General features: G+C 42.9%; 1 protein-coding gene across 1 annotated transcript in view; it reads right to left on the minus strand.

The window, feature by feature from the left end:
• The window catches only part of LOC116437344 (zinc finger RNA-binding protein-like), a 52,787-nt gene that overhangs the window by 16,438 nt on the left and 16,923 nt on the right, over positions 1-19,426 (minus strand). The window contains exons 5-12 of the mRNA XM_032095015.1: positions 18,205-18,423; positions 16,735-16,976; positions 15,552-15,743; positions 4,843-5,131; positions 4,308-4,501; positions 2,789-2,908; positions 1,678-1,823; positions 1,124-1,286 (exon numbers count right to left, since the gene is read on the minus strand). Of these exons, the coding sequence (XP_031950906.1) occupies positions 1,124-1,286; positions 1,678-1,823; positions 2,789-2,908; positions 4,308-4,501; positions 4,843-5,131; positions 15,552-15,743; positions 16,735-16,976; positions 18,205-18,423 (1,565 nt within the window). The remainder of the gene's footprint in view (positions 1-1,123; positions 1,287-1,677; positions 1,824-2,788; positions 2,909-4,307; positions 4,502-4,842; positions 5,132-15,551; positions 15,744-16,734; positions 16,977-18,204; positions 18,424-19,426) is intronic.

Below are 19,426 nucleotides of genomic sequence, written 5' to 3' on the forward strand. Positions count from 1 at the left end.
TGCACCTTTTTTGTCTCAGCTTAAGCTGGCATATCTCACCCTCTCACTGTAAAGAGCCTGGCTCCATTGTCTTTATAATGCACAGGTATTAGAAGGCTATTACATCCCACTGAAGCTCTCTTGTCTCCAGGCTGAACAGGCCCAGATCCCTCAAGTCTCTCCTCACAGGGCACACTCCAGACCCCTGATCCCAGTAGCCACACACTGAACCTGCTACAGTTTATCAGTATCTGTCTTGTACTGGAAAGTCCAAAACTGAATGCAGTATTGCAGTTAGGGTCTCATGAAAGTGGATCACTTCCTTTTATCTACTGATTATGCTCCTGTTAATATCACCAAGGATGCTATTAGCCTTGTTTGCTGCCAGGGCACGTGGTTGGTTCACATTCAGCTTACTATCTGCCAAGAACCCCAGATGCCTTTCAGCAGGGCTGCTACCCAGCCCCTCAGTGCAAGTGGTTATGCCCTCCCAAGTGCAGCATTAGGCATTTGTCCTTGCAGAATTCTATAAAGTTCCTGTTGGTCCATTCCTCTAGTCTGCCTAGGTCATGCTGGATGGCAGCCCTGCCCTCAAAGGTATCAACTGTTCTCCCTACCCAGAACCAATTCAGTTTCATGTCAGCTGCAAACCTGATGAGTGTGCACTCACTCCATCACCTTTCAGATCATTGATAAGGTGCTATGAGAAAAATGCCAGGATAAACACATGCAGCACTGCACTTGTTTACTGACCTCCAGGTAGAGTACGGCCCACCACTAAACCATTATCCTCTGGGACTGATGATCCAACCACTTTTTATCCATACATTTGTCCACAATTAGATAAATAAAAGTATAATGCAATTAAATAAGAAGTAGTACACAAATCCAGAGTGGCTTGTATTTCAGAAGAAACAATATTTGTCTTCAAGGCATCCTTTTGTCATATAAGTGGGCTTATTTTGAAAGACAGGTCCATCTACAGAGTTTCATTAGTATATAATTTTTTCTTCACTTTTCCACATCCTTTATTAAGAAACACTAGAGACAACTGAAGTAACACTGAATAATTTATAGTTCTTAACTATGCCTCTTGGTAAGTCTTTCTTTCTTTATTTTTTTTCCCTCAAGCTAAGAAACTCACAGCTGGTCCTTGGGGCTGAGGAGGCATTCCTGGTCTAACTCCCAGCAGGCCTAGAGGTCCCGGAGGACCATGAGGATATCCCCCATCTGGTATTCTGCGACGGTCATCCCAGTGATGCTGCTCTTCCTCCATTCTCCTCCAGTACATGTCCTCTTCATATCGCCTGAAGTGCATCAAAATGTTCTCTTTATATAGCAGTTAACACTTCCAACCATTCTAAATAAATTTTTGGACGTTCTCACTAACTCATTTCTAGTAATCAAGAGCAAATACCAATGAACTCTAGAGGGTACCTAAAATGAATGGTTATTTTGAAAGTGGGTCTGAATGTATAGCAAATAATTCTAGTGAGTCTACATTCCTCAGAGAGATTGAACAAAAAAACCAAAACAAAACCTAAAAAAACCTGAGGGATAATGACAACTTAATTTAAAACAAGACAGTATAGAGTTCCCAAAACAAGTATTCAAAATAAGTAATTACAGAAGAAGAGGTAGTTTTAGGTAATCTGACTGCAACTTTGACTTATTTGTTGATAAAACAGAATGCATTACCTCATTTCCATCCTCCAGCGTTCTTCCTCTTCTCGCCTTCTCCAGTATTCTTCTTTCTGCATCTGTTTCCTCATCTTCTCTTCTTGAATTTTTCTTGCTCGAATACTGGGTTTTACTTCTACTTGTAAATCTGGGTTTACTTTTTTCTAATTCAGAAAAATGACAAATGAAATGTTTGTTTGCCTCTTATCATCTCAAGGTTATGGAGTTCTTCTGACATGTTTAGCACACACTACTGGTCTATGATAAAATCAAGGGGAGTAAAATGCAGTTTTAGAACTGCACTGAATGAACAGCTGAAGAAGAAAAATCTGTGTCTGATATTTTAAAGGAAAGAAATAGCAATATACTACATATAGCATGAATTCCCTTTTCAGCTATGTGAGAACAAAGCTAGCTAAGATTAAAATGTTACATGGAATACTAAGTAATTTGCTGTTCATTCTGTAGCAGAATGATTACAATATAGCCTGAAAAAAAACATTTCATCTTAACTACAGTGTGCTTCCTGATGCCCTGTTCCTGAAGGGTCCCTCATACTGGAGCATAATCATAAGTCACTAAATACATTTTTCTGGCAATTTTTTCCTCTTCTTTCATCCCTTTCATGATTATGCAGGCCCATTGTATCTCCTGTGACCACAGTAAATTCTTCTTATCTAATTTTATAATAATGAAAATGCACACCATGTGTCACTATAGGTGTCTCTCCATTCATGACTAAAATGTCTGCAAATACTTGTTTCTCAAATGTCTCCATAAGGGGTTTATGTGGTTTATCCTGCCAAAAACATTGAGCATTTGAAATTTACGGTAAACAACAAAGCACCTACTATTGCTTGCACACATTGTACAATATTTTAATATTGAAAAAAATGCCTGAAAGCAATGTTCAGAATGTTTAAAGAAACACCCAAACAAAAATGCAGTTTCACAGTCTGCATTACAACTTTAAAGACTATACTCCCCAAGAAATATATTTCTCTAGCTTTTTTTATATGCTGTTTACTCAGAGCACCTACTTCTGACTAGTCTTTAAATATAAGAACATGTAATCAGTCAGCTGACATCCGGTAGATTTTCAGATAAAAATATTAGCATTTTTACCAACCTTATACTGAAGTCTGTGCCGCCTCCCTTTTAAGTGCATCTCTTTGGCATTAGGATCATTAAAACTGCATTCACAAAGTTTACAGTGAAAGCGGATCACCTTTCCTTCATCATTTCTTACCTGGAAAATAAAAGTTATAATACATTTACTTTTTTTTTTTTTTTAACAAAACCTGATTTAAAAATTAATCTAATTCAATGACACTAGATAATGTCTGCCCATCTCAAAACATGCTTAAAACTTCACGCAGGAACTGAAAAAAGGCAAAATAGAACTTTCAATTCTGACAGACACACCATTGTTTGGTAACGAACAAAGTTCTTCCACAGGTTTAAACTTGAGATCGAACATAATGAGTTGAATAATTACAAACCATGAAAAATGTACATCAGATTTCATCCACATATCTCATGCCACCAACATGAAGAATGTCCCACTGAGGTCAAAAGAAACATGCACAATACAAAAATGTAAACACATGCACAAGCCTTTGCAGGTTCAGTGCCTTGTCACTCTTATCTTCAAGAAGGACCCAGGGAATTACAGGCCAGTCAGCCTCACCTCAATCCCTGGGAAGGTGATGGAGCACCTAATTCTGGACACCAGTTCCAGGCACATTAAGGACAAGAAAATCATCATCAGTAGTCAGCATGGCTTCACCAAGGGAACGTCATGCTTGATCAACTTGATAAACTTCTGCAATGAAGTGACTGGCCTGGTAGACGAGGGGAGAGCAGTTGATGTTGTCTACCTGGACTTCAGTAAGGCCTTTGACAGTCTCACCATAATATCTTCATAGACTAACTGTTGATGTAAGGGCTGGATAAGCATACAGTGAGGCAGATCAAAAGCTGGCTGAATGGCAAGGCACAGAGGGTGGTGATCAGTAGAATTAAATTTAGTTGAAGGCCAGTAGCTAGCAGTGTACCCTAGGGCTCAATGTTGGGTCCAGTTCTGTTTAACATATTCATTAATGATCTGGATGATTGGGCAGAGTGCACCCTCAACAAGTTTACTGATGACACAAAACTGAACGCAGTGGCTGATATGCCAGAGGGTTGAGCTGCCATCCAGAGAGATCTCAACAGGCTGGAGAAATGGGCTGACAGGAACCTTGTGAAATTCAACAGGGGGAAGTACAAAGTCCTGGATCTGGGGAGGAACAGCCTCATGTACCAATATATGCTGGGGGCCACCCAGCTGGAAAGCAGCTTGACAAAAAAGGCCCTGGGGGTCCTGGTGAACGCTAAGTTGAACTTGAGCCAACAATGTGCCCTTGCTGCAAAAGCAGCAAATGGCATCCTGGGCTGCATTCAACAAAGTATTGCTAGCAGGTTGAGAGAGCTGATCCTTCCTCTCTAACTCAGCACTGGTGAGGTCACACCTGGAGTCTTGTGTCCAGTGCAAGAGAGACATGGACATACTAGAGAGTCCAATGAAAGGCCACAAAGATGATGAAGGGACTGGAACCTCTCTCCATATAATAGTTAAAATATAATCCATATTTTCATATCAATACCTCCTCCACATAGTCATGGCCCACTGGCTGGACATCACTTTGCAAGGCAGCAAGAGTCGTAGGTGTCACTGGTTCAGCTGCTGTGTCTGGTTTTACTTCCTGTGTTTGTACTGTAGCAGCAGTTGTTGCTTTAACACTTTCAGCTGATTTCATTTCTTCCAGTTTACTTCCTGTTGTCTGAAGTTTATTACCACCTACAAGTCAAAAAAGTTAAATCTCTAACTTTCATAAAATGAGAATTACACATGATGTGCAAACTGAAGAGTTTATTTGCAAGTATCAATGTTCTGGTCAAAGCATTATCAGTCTTAAAATTACTTAAACCAAACATTTTTAAATACTAAAGATTTTTTTAAAAAAAGCTTAACAAAAACTTATTTAAATACCCAGTTTTTTATTTTAGCAAGAAATCTTTTACACAACAGAATTACTCATGCAGGAGTTAACTAAATATATTTGTACTTGTTGCACCAAAATATTTTTAAAAATATAGAATAGGTTAGGTTTCAAAATAAAGACTAACTTCTGTACTTGCCAACAAAGTTTATTTTTGGTGGAGATACTTTCTTTACAGCTATATTAGCAGCAGTTGAAGATGTTTTGTTGTTGGACACAGTGTTAAGTGGTGCATTTGCCATGGGAGTAAGAATTTTCACTGCAGAGGATGCAACAGAGGAGTTCACAGTACTGCTGCTAGTTGCTATATTTGAAGCAGAGGCAGTTGGTTTAGAAGCAGATGTGGATGTTGAAGTAGGAGCTTGGGTAACCACATTTGGTTCAGTTGAAGGAATAGGTTTGCCAAGTTTTGTGTGCAACTTTACTACCTATAAAAATAACGAGAAATTAATAATATTATCTCCCTGGGGTAGCTATAAAAAAATGAACTTGTTATAGGTTATTGAAGCTTTAACAGAAACATCAATATCACCAGTGATACTGATATTTTTATTTTATTTTAAAGTTATTGCCTCTTTACAAAAAGCGATCTCAGGAGAAAAAAAAAGGGACATGCAAAAGTTCTTATCGTCTGTAACAAGGAAATAGTTATTAGTTATCTCAGGTTGCTTATTTCCCCTAGAAATTCAGACATTTACTCCAAAAGCTGTGTAGATGAGAACAGAAAGTCAATAAACTCACAAGCCAGTAAAACTCAAGAAACAGTTTGAGCAAAATGTTTCCAATGTGACTGTTTTGTTGCCTGGTTGCTTTTTATTCTCCCTCCAAAAATGGTAGTACATTGAACTATTTTAGTTCCAAATAATATTTGTAAATAAGTTATTTAATTCAGATTAAACACTGTCTCTTTTCATCACTACATTTTAAGAATATTTATACTGACTTTCCAGGTTACCTATCAAAACTGAAGAAATTCCTTAGACAAAGGCTTTCTTTTCTTTTTTAAAGCACATCTGCAGAAAGAGTTAAGGAGGATGCAAAAGGCATATTTCAGAGCTCTTTTATCTCCTTGAAAGTTAAGAGGTATGTGCTTATTCTTAGAAGTAATAAGCAGAGGCCTTTTTACAACACACTTGAGATAGAATAATACTTCTTTTTGGTCACAGCTGACCATCACCTGAAAAAGATGTAGTCCATAAGAACAAAACATGCAAAATGAAAACTAAAGACTGGGTTTGAAAGTAGCAGTAAAAAAATACAAATCTGCTAGATATGTCTTTAATGCAAATACATGTACACAATCAGGTTCAATAAGGTGAAATACCAGGTCCTGCACTTGGGTCACAACAACCCCACACAGCACTACAGGCTTGGGGAAGAGCAGGTGGAAAGATGCCTGGTGGAAAAGGACGGAGGAGTGTTGGCCAACAGCCAGCTGAACATGAGCCAGCGTGTGCCCAGGCGGCAAAGAAGGCCAATAACATCCTGGACTGTAACAGAAATAGTGTGGCCAGCAGAACTAGGGAATTGACTGTCCATTTGTACTTGGCACTGGTGAGGCCACACCTTGAATCCTGTGTTCAGTTTTAGTGTTGGGGTGGCTCAGCCTGCTCTCGGGCTGAAACCATCAAATGTCAGTCACCAGAAAAGATCACTGCGGTCTAGGTTACCTCCCCCTGGGTGGCTCCCAATCCTAAATTACCTCCCCCTGTTCCAGAAAGTTCTCCCTTTTGTAGTTATTAATTGGTTCCCTGTTATGACTCCTGCCTCCCTGTTTTCCCCATTTGTTCTGAAAAATTGTATCCTCCCCTCTGCTTGTACCCCATTGGTTGTTTTCCCTTTCCCTGCCTTGCTCCACCCCCCCATAAAGGGGGCTAGCCCACGTCTCCTCGGGGCTTTTTGCTGGTCCCTGGTCCCTCCTGCAAATAAACCTGTTGGAACTCACACCAGAAGCCCCTCCCGCCTTCTTTGCCTCCGGGCTAACGCCAGCCTGATCATCGGCTGCCCAACGACGTGCTTCCTCTGAGGAGGAGCCAGCGCACGCACCCATCTCACGCCGATTCCACTGAGCCGTCCAGCGAGGACGCTGTGGAGGCTAACGCTGCGTCCCCTCTACCCGAGGGCACGCCGGGGCTTGTAGTGACAAGCCCCCGGCTGCGTTAGGTTGGCGCACCGAACAGGGACGACACACACGTGCGTTCCTGCATCGTCCTCGCTGCCAGGAGGCTGCGAGTGTCAGCGATTCGGAGACGCCGACGCCTCTCGCGGCAGCGCGCTCTGTTTTAAAAGCCGCGCTCCGAGAGGAGGCTGCCAACTCCTGCCAGGAGAGTAGCCTGTCCCGGAGGACCCCACCGTGCCTTTTTGTTTCCAGGACTGGAAGCCTGTGTCTTCTTGTGAGTATTCTTGTGATTCCCGGCCCCTGGAAAATTATTTTTAATTTCTCCTTTTTGCCGGTGGTGAGTGAAGTAGAGGCTGAAGTTTAAGATGGGAGCTAAGCTTTCTCAGCCTCAGCGGGAGGTCTACGTCCAAGTTGGGGAATCCCTGAAGAATTGTGGATTAAAGTTATCAAAGGGGTTTTTGAAAAGGTTTGTTAAGTGGCTGTTCTTTTATTTTCCCCAGATGTCCCCTGCTAATTTGAAGTCAGCCACGTTTTGGCAATTTGTGGGGGACAAAATATTAGAATTAAACCAAAGGGGAGATCCCTCCGGAGAGAGGTTTCTCTACATGGTCTGGGCTTTGAGAGATATACACAAAGCTAATCGGAAAATAAAAGAAAAGCCCCGAATTCTCCCCAGTTCTTCCCAAGTCCCTCCTCCCCCCTCCTCGCGTTCCTCATCCCACTACCCCTTCGCTGAAAAGACCAGGAGTTGTAAAATGCCCAGAGGCACAGGGCTGCCACCGTCTCCCTGACTCTCCTCGATCCTCTCATCCGCCCTGCCGAAGTAGCTCTGGCCAGGCTGTTTCGGCTTCTACCCAAACCCTCTCTCCTATGCCCTCTTCCCCGGGTGTTTGCCCAAAAAGCGGTTCCCAGTTTTATTGCCCTGAAAATGACGGTGAAGGCTTTTCTCCGTCCACCGGTTTGTCCCCTTTCCCTGCTGTTCCTGCACTCCCCCAAAATGGAGGAGACCGCATGGCACAGCCCGCCTTTTTTCCTCCTTCTTCCCAAAATCCTCTTCTCCCCCCTCCTCCTCTCCCTGTCCTGGCCCTGCCCCCTCCTAACGTGACATCTGTGAGCTCCTCCTTCGCGTCGGGTCCCGCCCCCTGCGTCAGGAGTCCCCGCCCTTCCCGTGGCCGCTCCTCTTTGTCCTCAGCCCCGCCTACTGGGAGGAGCCTTCTGGTTCCCATGCCTCGTCTTCCGGTTCCCATGCTGTGGAACCCGGAACCGGGAGCCTCCTCCAGTCCCTTCGCCGCTCCGGTTACTTATAACCGAGCTGGCGGCAACCCCACCTGGAAACCCTTTTGACCCTGCTGGGCTCAAAGAACTTTGTAAAGCCCAGAAGGAGTTTGGGAGGGAGAGTCCGTATTTCCGGAATCTCCTGCGGGCCACCCTCACTAATACAGTGCTGGTCCCAGCAGACCTCCAAAGCATTTTTTCCTGCTTGCTTTCTCCAGCCGAATTCGAGTTGTGGGATGATGGGTGGAGAAAGCAACTAAGAGAGGTCCTCCCAATCCTGTTGCAAGACCCTAATAACGCAGGGGTTTCCATGGACCACCTTACCGGTGAGGGGTTGCTTGCCAAGCCGCAAGACCAGGCCCGAAACACCCCAGAGCCGGTCTTAAATGCTGTTAAACATGCGGCGGAGCAAGCATTTTTAATGATGCCCCCTAAATCGGCGCCTCTACTAAATTTTACTGAAATTCGGCAACTCCCAAATGAGCCATTTATTGACTTTGTTGACAAATTAAAATTAGTGGTGGAGAAGCAAGTGGAAGATACAAGAATTAGAGAAAGCATAATCACTCAAATAGCAAAAGCTAATGCAAATGAACCTTGCCAGAGAGTGATTATGACCCTTCCACTTGATCCTCCACCAACGTTAAAGCAGATGATTCGACACTGCACAACCTTAGTTCCAATTGGCCAACCAAATTTAAAAATGAGGGGGAATGTGGTAGGAGTTGCAATGGCACCTCAGGACAAGAGAATGACAAACAGAACCTGGACTTGTCACAGATGTGGCAAGCCAGGACATGTGGCCCAGAACTGCAGAGCTCCAGCCCCAATTAATCAAAGTTCCCGAGCTGTTTCCCCAGGGCAAGTATCATCACCCACTCCCATGGAGGTACAGCCGGGAAACTGAGGACCCAGCGTGGATCTGCGGCCCCGCGTGATGACATAAATAAAGAAGCCGCAACCAGAAAAACTGTGACTAACGCTACTGCAACCACGATGGACTCTATCACACCTCGACGGGTCCTCGTGAGCTGCAAAGGACTGAAAGACTGCTGCTTGTTTATAATAGGAGATACCACGCGTACACCACCAGAGATCTCAATAACACCAGAGATCGTCCAAGTAGGATCACAAGGACTCTTTACAATTAACATACAGTGTATTCACCCGCCTTTCTTTCTTGCAGCTGGCCAGGTTCTCGCCCAGGCCATCCTCATGCCCAGAAGTTCACCAGAAAACTACAACCCATCTGTCTTCTGGGCTGAGGTGGTAGGGGAGGACAAGCCGATGCTAAGCTGCAAGATTTCATGCCAGGGCTCGGACATCAGCCTAGCAGGGATGATGGACACGGGGGCAGACGTGACGGTCATCGCCTCCAACAACTGGCCGTCACATTGGGGGTTGCAGCCGGCAGAAGGTGTTGTTACGGGTGTGTGAGGATCTGTGGCTGCCCAGAGAAGCAGGACGCTTGTCCAGATTGAGGGTCCAGAGGGGCGGATTGCAACAGTCCGTCCATTTGTTATTGACTCTGGGTTTACATTGTGGGGCAGGGATCTCATGTCTCAGTGGGGAGCCTGGGTTGAGATCCCATCTCAACCCCGGGATTTTTAGTAGGGGCCACTGCGGAGTGCCCCACCCAGAAATTGAATTGGCTCACCAATAAAAGGGTCTGGGTGGATCAGTGGCCTTTAAAAACACCAATTGAGAGTGCTCACTGCACTTGTGGAGGAGCAGCTGGGGAAGGGGAACATTGAGCCTTCCAACAGCACTTGGAACTCCCCGGTCTTTGTGATCCGGAAGCCGGGGACAGACAAGTGGAGACTCCTTCACAACCTGCGGAAAATTAACAAGGTCATTGAGGACATGGGATCCCTGCAGCCCGGAATGCCATCACCGTCTATGCTCCCTAGGCAGTGGAAGCTAGCAGTCATAGACATCAAGGACTGCTTCTTCCATATCCCCCTGCATCCGGACGACGCGCCCCGGTTTGCCTTCTCGGTGCCTTCCCTCAACCAAGGGGCTCCCATGCAGCGCTACCAGTGGCGAGTTCTGCCGCAAGGCATGAAAAACTCGCCCACCATCTGCCAGTGGTATGTCGCTCGCATTCTGTCCCCTATCCGGAAAAAGGCAGTTAGAGCTGTGATCCTACACTACATGGATGATGTTTTGGTGTGTGCGCCCACGCAGCAGTACCTGGACTGGACTCTGGGGGAGGTAATCAGGGCTTTAGAGGCTGATGGATTCGAAATCTATCCTGAAAAGGTCCAGAAGACCTCACCTTTTAAATATCTAGGACTCAAAATTGAGGAGCAGACAGTGGTGCCCCAACCATTAAAGATCAATGATCACCCCAGGACTCTGCAGGAACTCCATCAACTCTGCGGGTCCATCAACTGGGTGAGGCAGCTCCTGGGACTGACGACTGAGGACCTTGCCCCTCTGTTCAACCTGCTTTGTGGGAACGAGGATCTCAAATCCCCGAGGCAGTTGACAGAAGAGGCAAGAAACTCCCTCATCAAAGTCCAGGAGGCGCTGTCATCTCGCCAAGCCCATCGTTATGCCCCAGGTCTGCCCTTTCAGTTCATAGTGTTTGGGAAAATGCCATACCTCCATGGGCTGGTTTTCCAGTGGGACAAGGTGCAGAGGGATCCCCTTCTGATTACTGAGTGGGTTTTCCTCTCGCACCAGCCGTCCAAAAGTATTACCACGCCACAGGAGCTCATGGCTCAGTTGGTGATAAAGGCTAGGTCTCGCCTCCGTACCCTTGCGGGGTGTGATTTCACATGTGTTTACCTGCCACTAACAACCAATGCACTGGACCATCTCCTTCAAAACAACAATCATCTCCAATTTGTCTTTGATAGTTATTCGGGACAAATATCGGCTCACAACCCGAAACACAAATTGTTCAATTCGGCCTTTAAATTAATTCCAAAAGAAATTCAGAGTCGTGAACCCCTCAATGCCCTGACGATCTTTACGGATGGTTCTGGGGCATCTCACAAGTCTGTCATCGCTTGGAGGAATCCTCGCACTCAGAAGTGGGAGTCTGATGTGCAGGTGGTCGAAGGATCACCGCAGGTTGCAGACCTTGCCGCAGTGGTCAGAGCATTTGAGCGGTTCAGCGAACCTTTTAATTTGGTAACAGATTCCGCATATGTAGCAGGAGTGGTGTCCAGAGCAGAAAGAGCATCACTCAGAGAGGTGGCAAATCCAAAAATCTATAAATTGCTTTCGAAGCTAATCCAAATTGTCTCCCACCGAAAGCAACCCTTTTACGTAATGCATGTGAGGTCACACACTAACCTGCCAGGATTTATTGCCGAAGGGAACAGGAGAGCAGATGCCCTAGCTATGCCCATCGAGCTAGTGAATCTGCCTAACAGATTCCAGCAAGCCCAGCTGAGCCATGCAATGTTCCATCAAAATGCTCCAGCTCTCGTCTGGATGTTCCACCTCACTAGAGATCAGGCGAAAGCCATTGTGGCGACGTGCCCCAACTGCCAAAAACATCAGCTTCCATCACTAGGTCAGGGGGTTAACCCCCGAGGCCTAGGCAGTTGTGAGGTATGGCAAACAGATGTCACCCACTTCCCCCAATTTGGCCCCCAGAAATATATTCACGTTTCTGTGGATACTTTTTCTGGTGCAACCTTTGCCTCAGCTCACCGTGGGGAGAGGGCCAAAGATGTCATCAACCACCTGGTACAGGCCTTTGCTGTGTTGGGGACACCAAATAAATTAAAAACTGACAATGGCCCTGCATACACCTCTGCAGAGTTTAACAGATTCATGAGTGAGTAGGGTGTGGATCACATCACTGGCATCCCTCACTCGCCCACAGGCCAAGCCATCGTGAAGAGGAAACATCAGACACTAAAAAGACTGCTTGAACAACAAAAGGGTGGCAATGAGATCTCTGCCCCCATAATAGGACTTTCCAAAGCGTTGTTCACATTGAACTTTTTAAACTGTTCCTATGAGGAACCTGATCCTCCCATCCTGAGACGCTTCACAAACTCTGCTAAACATAAACTGACTGAGAGACCTGAGGTCCTAATAAAGGACCCTGACACTTTACAGATACGTGGCCCGTACCCCCTAGTCACCCAGGGTAGAGGCTACGGGTGTGTTTCAACCCCAGAAGGACCTAAATGGATCCCTGGAAAGTGGATCAAACCTTTCTTAACAAAGACATCAAAACCAAAGCAGCCTGAAAACGCAGTAGCAACAGCCTGGAAAAGGAGGAGAAACGACCTCCTGAATAAACAAGAAATTCTCCTCCCAGGCTGCAAAGACAAACATTCCCTTTCCCACCTTCTCTGTGTTTCCCACCCCTAATTGGCCCTTTGTTTTGAAAGAGGGGGAGTCCAAGGGAGCCATTGTTATTTAAGTTAATTGTATTTGTATTAATTTTATTTATGTTATGTTGCACTGTCCCTAAAGTTATCTCCCATAACTGCATGATGACATCCTACATGCTGCTGTCCCACCTGCTGCTGCAGCTCCTCCTGTACACTGGGAGCTCCAGTAGCCGGATTCCTTCAATTATCAAGGACATTGTATGGGGTTTCTTTATGGAGTTGTTAATTCTATTAGCCTTTCCCATTTATAAGTGTTTGATTTTGAAATCCCTTAAGCCTTTCCCCTCACTTCAATGTAATAAAGAAGGGGGAGATGTTGGGGTGGCTCAGCCTGCTCTCGGGCTGAAACCATCAAATGTCAGTCACCAGAAGAGATCACTGTGGTCTAGGTTACCTCCCCCTGGGTGGCTCCCAATCCTAAATTACCTCCCCCTGTTCCAGAAAGTTCTCCCTTTTGTAGTTATTAATTGGTTCCCTGTTATGACTCCTGCCTCCCTGTTTTCCCCATTTGTTCTGAAAAATTGTATCCTCCCCTCTGCTTGTACCCCATTGGTTGTTTTCCCTTTCCCTGCCTTGCTCCACCCCCCATAAAGGGGGCTAGCCCGCGTCTCCTCGGGGTTTTTTGCTGGTCCCTGGTCCCTCCTGCAAATAAGCCTGTTGGAACTCACACCAGAAGCCCCTCCCGCCTTCTTTGCCTCCGGGCTAACGCCAGCCTGATCATCGGCTGCCCAACGACGTGCTTCCTCTGAGGAGGAGCCAGCGCACGCACCCATCCCACGCCGATTCCACTGAGCCGTCCAGCGAGGACGCTGTGGAGGCTAATGCTGCGTCCCCTCTACCCGAGGGCACGCCGGGGCTTGTGGTGACAAGCCCCCGGTTGCGTTATTTTGGGCCCCTCAAAACAAGACAGACGTTGAAGTGGTGGAGTGCATCCAAATAAGGGCAACAAAGCTGTTAAAAGGTCTAAAGCACAAGTCCTATGAGGAGCGGCTGAGGGAGCTGGAGGTATTTATCCTAGAGAAAAGGAGGCTCAGGGGAGACCTTATCACTCTCTACAACTACCTGAAAGGAGGCTGTAGCCAGGTGGGTGTTGGTCTCTTCTCCCATGTAGCAAGGGATAGGACAGGAGGAAATGGCCTCAAGTTGTGCCAGGGGAGGTTTAGATTAGATATTAGGAAAAATTTCTTCGTGGAAAGGGTTGTCAAGCATTGGAAGAGGCTGCCCAGGGAAGTGGCTGAGTCACCATCTCTGGAGGGATTTAAAAGTCATGAAAGACGTGTAGATGTGGTGCTTAGGGACATGGTTTAGTGGTGGACTTGGCAGTGTTAGTTTAATGGTTGGAGTTGATGATCTTAAAAGGCTTTTACACCCTAAATAATTCTATGATATGCACACAAGTGTATACATACACTTCTTAGCTTTTTATTCTTATTTTAAGCATGTTCCTCATCAGAATACAGACGTATTAATGTCACAATTTTACAAATATAATTTCAAGCAACTCTTCAAAATTACTTTTTTTCCTGCTAGAATGCACTAGATTCTTCAGTGCACCAAAGAGTCCTTTGAGATTTCATTTTTACACTGATGACAACCTAACTTAGCATTAGCAACTATCTATGAGGAAGAGAAAAGGACATCCAAATATACAAAGATAATATATTATTGTATTCCATATACCTATGGAGTTACTGGGCACAACCCAAAAATTTAATGGTACAACTTCATTAATGAAAGAACAAACACTAGGCAAATCTATCTAAATCATAATTTTTGTTCTTCTACTAACAAAAAAAAAATTGGGAAATTATTTTAAATTTGGTATGAGATTTATTTGAACAGGAATGATATTACTGATGCCACTTTGTACTGTACAGTGTTCTGAGATACAAAGGGCTATAAAAGATGAATATTAATACTTTGTTACTTACATTAATAATTTCATATCTTTGAGGAAAATCTGTAATATCTAAACACACATTCTACATTGCGCCATTCCATTTACTGTCATATGACCAAATTTAGAAACAGGTCACAAGAGTTCACAATGCAGCTTGCAGTCTTTATTCTAAAATGCTCACCTAACTGCACATAGACAGTAGGGAAAGCATGCTTACCAAAACTCTTCAAACATACTCATAAAATCTACTACAGGACATTGTCCCTTGTTTCCATATGCTATTTTTTTTTTGCAAGAAATACCAAAAAGTGACACATAATAATCCCATCCCTTGGCACTCAGTTTAGTGTTTCAAAGCACAGAGAGCTTCACAGCACCAAATAAGAATGTCAAGAGAAGTCTTGAAAGGTGTTAGGGGGCACAAGCATGCTACTGGCATGTCCTCATTGACACTTTTCCCATCTTACTCTATACCTTCTTCCTACAATTTACATACCTTTCCCAATACATCCTCTTCTTGATGCTGTGGCAATATGTTTTCCCCCTTTCTCCCAACAAGGCTCTTCTAATGATGCCATGAAGATTTTTGCCTTTTATACCCCTGTTATACCTTTTTTACAACTTCTGTATTCTTAGTGCTTTTTCCCTACATTCTTGGACTTGTTTGTCAAGCTGAGAGACTAAACATTTTAGAAGCTTCGTAGCTAGGGATCAGTGTGCCCCAGACCCCAAGGTCCTCTCCAGAACACATTCTGTAAACTAAGATAGAACCATCCAGAGGAAGGCTCCTTGGGGAGGGGGGCTCACTTGAGCCTCTCATTGGGGAATCTTTGATATGCTAATTAGTAAAACCTATAATGTTATACCAGATCTTTTGGGGGGGCATATTCGGCGGGGTGCATCTCGATGCACATGACCTGGACGTGTGCACCTAAGGATCCTTAAAATAAATACCAAGGTAAAATCCCTTTTCCCCTTCTAACCGTGTTTGACTCTTGATTTTAACACCAGGAAAAGGCATCACTAATAGTGAGCTTAAAGATAATGTTGAAACAAAAAGCAGAACTAAATGTCTTTAAACAAAACAATTCTAATTATATTGTTTCTGCATATTTTCTCCTAAGATGAGAAAAATGATGGAAAGAAATATATGACTGACTTGTATAATAAGGACAAGAGAAAGTTCTTACTTTTTGATGTTTGGCTCCACGGATATGGGCAGCGTAAGCATCTGCTCCTGTACAAGACACATCACAAAGCTCACAACGCAACTGATTCTGAGTTCCACGAGCAGAAGTACTGTTGTTATTGGTGTTCTGGGAAGCTTTTAACGCCGCTTCTTTCTTTTTGTGTTTCTGGCCTTCTAAGTGTTCTTTATAAGTCTGTTTAAATAAAAAATATACACAGCTGGTTTTGTACTGCTCATTCATCATTCATGTGTATACATGTAATATAGAACATAGCATAAAACACATGCTTTGTATGAAAAATACTTCCTACACTGAACATTGCTTCCATATGACATGTTTTAAGGCATAAGCAGGCTACTTCCAAAACCAAGATATTTTTTTCACCACCAGGATTCCCCTTTTAGGTAATACAATATGGTCTTTACTCCTCTACCTTCTCACTTCCTCAATCAAGTACTGGTCAAAATATATTACCATTGAAAGCCTGATAAGATCAGAAAACTGTCTCAGTTGCATTTTCCTACATTGCATTGAATTATTCTTGATTTTGAATTTTCCTCAAACTGCAAGACCACAGTTATTAAATGTATCCAGATAACTAAAAAAATAAATTCAAACAAAGGTAGCGCATAAATAAAGGTGCACTGAAAATAAAATACAGAAGTTGCTATTTGTTCCTATACTAACACTAACAATCTATGGAGCAGACAGGGTTGAAAATAATGACTAATTTACCTTAAGAGTAAGAACTGTTTTGCCAAACACACACACAAACACTTCATGAATCGATATCTACTTTTTATGAACTTGTATCCCCTTTGAAAGTAAACTGGGATGCTGGAATAAAATGAATACATTTTCAGGATTACCATTCATAAAGTTTTGAAAAAAGTATTTTCTAAGAAGTTTGCTTTGTTAAAAAAACAAACAAAATTCAAAGTTTAGAATACTTCTGGAGTCCAAAGCACAGCTGAAGCTTCTCTGTACAAGCTAAGGGGATGCATCTTTTTGTCTTCTCATATGGCCTCTTTCTACCATAGCACACATTTTCATTTAATTATTCCTTTAGTATAAGTATAGAATCAGGTCTTCAAAAATTAACAAATATTCTTAAAGGGGCCATTTTTTTACCTGAAAAAATTATTACTAAAGCATGTAGCAGAATATTACATAATACAGGTACCTGTGGTCCAGCACAACTGATCTTGCAAACATCACAGTAGTGGATCTGGGGTGGTTTGGGAGGTTGCTTTGGTTTCAGTTGCTTATTTTGGAATGGTGCCTTTTTAGTAAAGGTGGTCCCTGTCCAAGCAGCTGTTGCAGCAGCAGCTGCTGCTGCCGCTGCCTGTTTCTGCTGCTGCTGCTGCTGGTAATAGGATGATGCAGCTGAATATACTGCGGCTTCATAGCCAGAATAAGAGGTACCTCAAAGATCAAAATAAAATAAATGATACGTCACTGTACATCATGTATCAATTACATAATACACTAATTCCAAGCATATTGCATAATATAGTAGGATATAAATGATTTATTGAGATCTTGTCAGGCAGTCTGAATTTTTCTTTATGTTTCACAGTACACAAATACATAGCATACCATTTGTATCAGGAGTATATTTGATTTTAGACAAAATTTTGTAGACACACTGTTCTGTTAAATATATCAAAGCATCCCTAAAGAATATGTGAAATTTCCTGGTAAAACTGGTAAGACTGAGTATGATGCAACAAGAATTTTAATAAAAGATTTATCAAAGGTCACTTGAAATAAGCAGTCTTCCAGAGCCAGATTTACTGTTCAAGTTTCAAACAGAAAAGGACAGATATTATGTAGACTAAAGAAAAAAAATAAAAGAAGATACAAGACAGAATGCAATAGCATTAGCTGTTCTATTTCAAGCGGGTTGCAGCACACCCTGTCTAGACACTCCTTGATTTCTAGTATCAAACTTTAATAAATCAAGGAAACTGGGCTTTCATACCTTTTGAGCCAGTTTTCCCATAAACTTTATACATCTACTGGTTCAACTATTTTAATCCTCTGATCAAGCTCTGTTTCAATGAAGTCTTACAATCCATTTTTAAACAGAAAACAAACCAAAACAAATAGTTCAAGGTAGCTATAACATGCCAGTTGGTTACCATCTGGCCACAAAATTAATGTCTTTTCACCTTTAACTACTTTTTGGATTTCTAGTGTTTGAAGGAAAGTCTTTCTTTGTAGCACTCATTCTCCTCCCATCTTGGATCGAGACAACCCAAACTTACAAGATTTATATTTGACTGCTCCTCCTTGTCTGTGTAATTGCTGCTTGATGGCAGCATGCTCCAAATTTCCCTGGGTTGTATTTGTGTTCCCTTATTTTTTCTATCCCCCATCTTTTCTCTCCAAACTTTACAGTAAGTCACAAAACACTTGTGCACATAGCAATGCCAACACTTTGTATATCCTCACATGTAACACAATAGGCACATACAAACATCAAACCTCTTTTAAAGATACATATTTTGCCATTATTATGATTTAACTGGTTGATATTTCTCAGTAGACTATGATGTAATTGAACACAAACTGCTAAAATGCTGAGTATTTAAATCATCTCCCCTAACAAATGCAAAGATCCCAGCAATATAATATGCAAAATTCTTACCAGAGTAAGTAACCGCTGTTGTACTGTATGTTGCACTTTGAGTATAGGATGGAACAACAGTAGCTGCAGCTGCTACCGGCTGCACGGTAGAGGATACTGGATATATAGAAAATGTAGTTGTTGCTGGACTTGGGGTTGCAGGTTTTATAGCTGTCACTTGTCGCGTTTGCTGGGCTTGGGTATACTGAGTTGCCCCTTGGCTATATCCTGCTTTTGGAGCTAATTAGGATAGAAAATAGACGTGTACAAACATTGATATGCTTTAGTTGAATGAAATGCAAACCATATTAAGCGATACTTAATGATATGCTAGGGAATAAACACATTATCAAGTGGGTTTTGTTTTAGTTTGGTTGGTTTTTGCCTTTTTTTTGTTGGATTTTGTTTGGGTTTTTTACAGTAATGGTTATGCTTCAGCTACCATATATCCCACAATGGTTTAATCACATCACAGCTCACACTAGCAAGCCTCAGATTTATTTACGTATTTTTAACTGTGCTGTCATGTTTTTAAACAACCTTCTCCTTCAATGGTTTTACTAGAGTACACACTAAACCAAAGTCCATCTAAACTTTGCTATTATTTCTAATTATAGTTAAAAAAAAAGTAAATAGGATTTGTTTTGTAGCATTTATGATACCAATAATTAAAGAACTATATATATTAACTAAAGAATTTTTTTTAAAAAGTCTTTCTAACCAAGTTAGCATCTGAACCCACCATTGACTTTTTCAACCTACTCCAGCAAAAATGTTTGCCTAGAAGTACATTTTGAGTGTATTAATAACAATCCAAACCTCAAAGATAGTTACTTATGGCAATGTCACAATGATGTTCAAGTTGTAGGTGCATCAAGTTTTTTCTACACATTGACAGGGATTACATGTTGTCTTAGTTTGAAAGACATGTCTGCCAAGGAAGGCGGGAACCTCCCTTGGAATGGAGAATATGATCCCCCCCTCAGAATTATTATAACCTTGAAATTAAGGGGCTTTCAGGAAAAAATATGGGAAAAGGAATAACAGTTCTTTACTAGTATGTATAACAAGGCAAACAAACAACAGTGGCAGTGACAACAAACAAAACCAGAAACCCAGTAACAGCCTTCTTTCAACTGCAGGCACTTTCCCCTTTGGTGTAGTTACGGTCTCAGCCAGCAGGGGCGCTGTTGGCTCCCAATCGGGCAGAGAGTGTGCGATGATTCCCCTGCGGCTGCAGGGG

Source organism: Corvus moneduloides, chromosome W (genome assembly GCF_009650955.1).
Source record: "Corvus moneduloides isolate bCorMon1 chromosome W, bCorMon1.pri, whole genome shotgun sequence".
In the NCBI taxonomy this organism is placed as follows: Eukaryota; Metazoa; Chordata; class Aves; order Passeriformes; family Corvidae; genus Corvus; species Corvus moneduloides.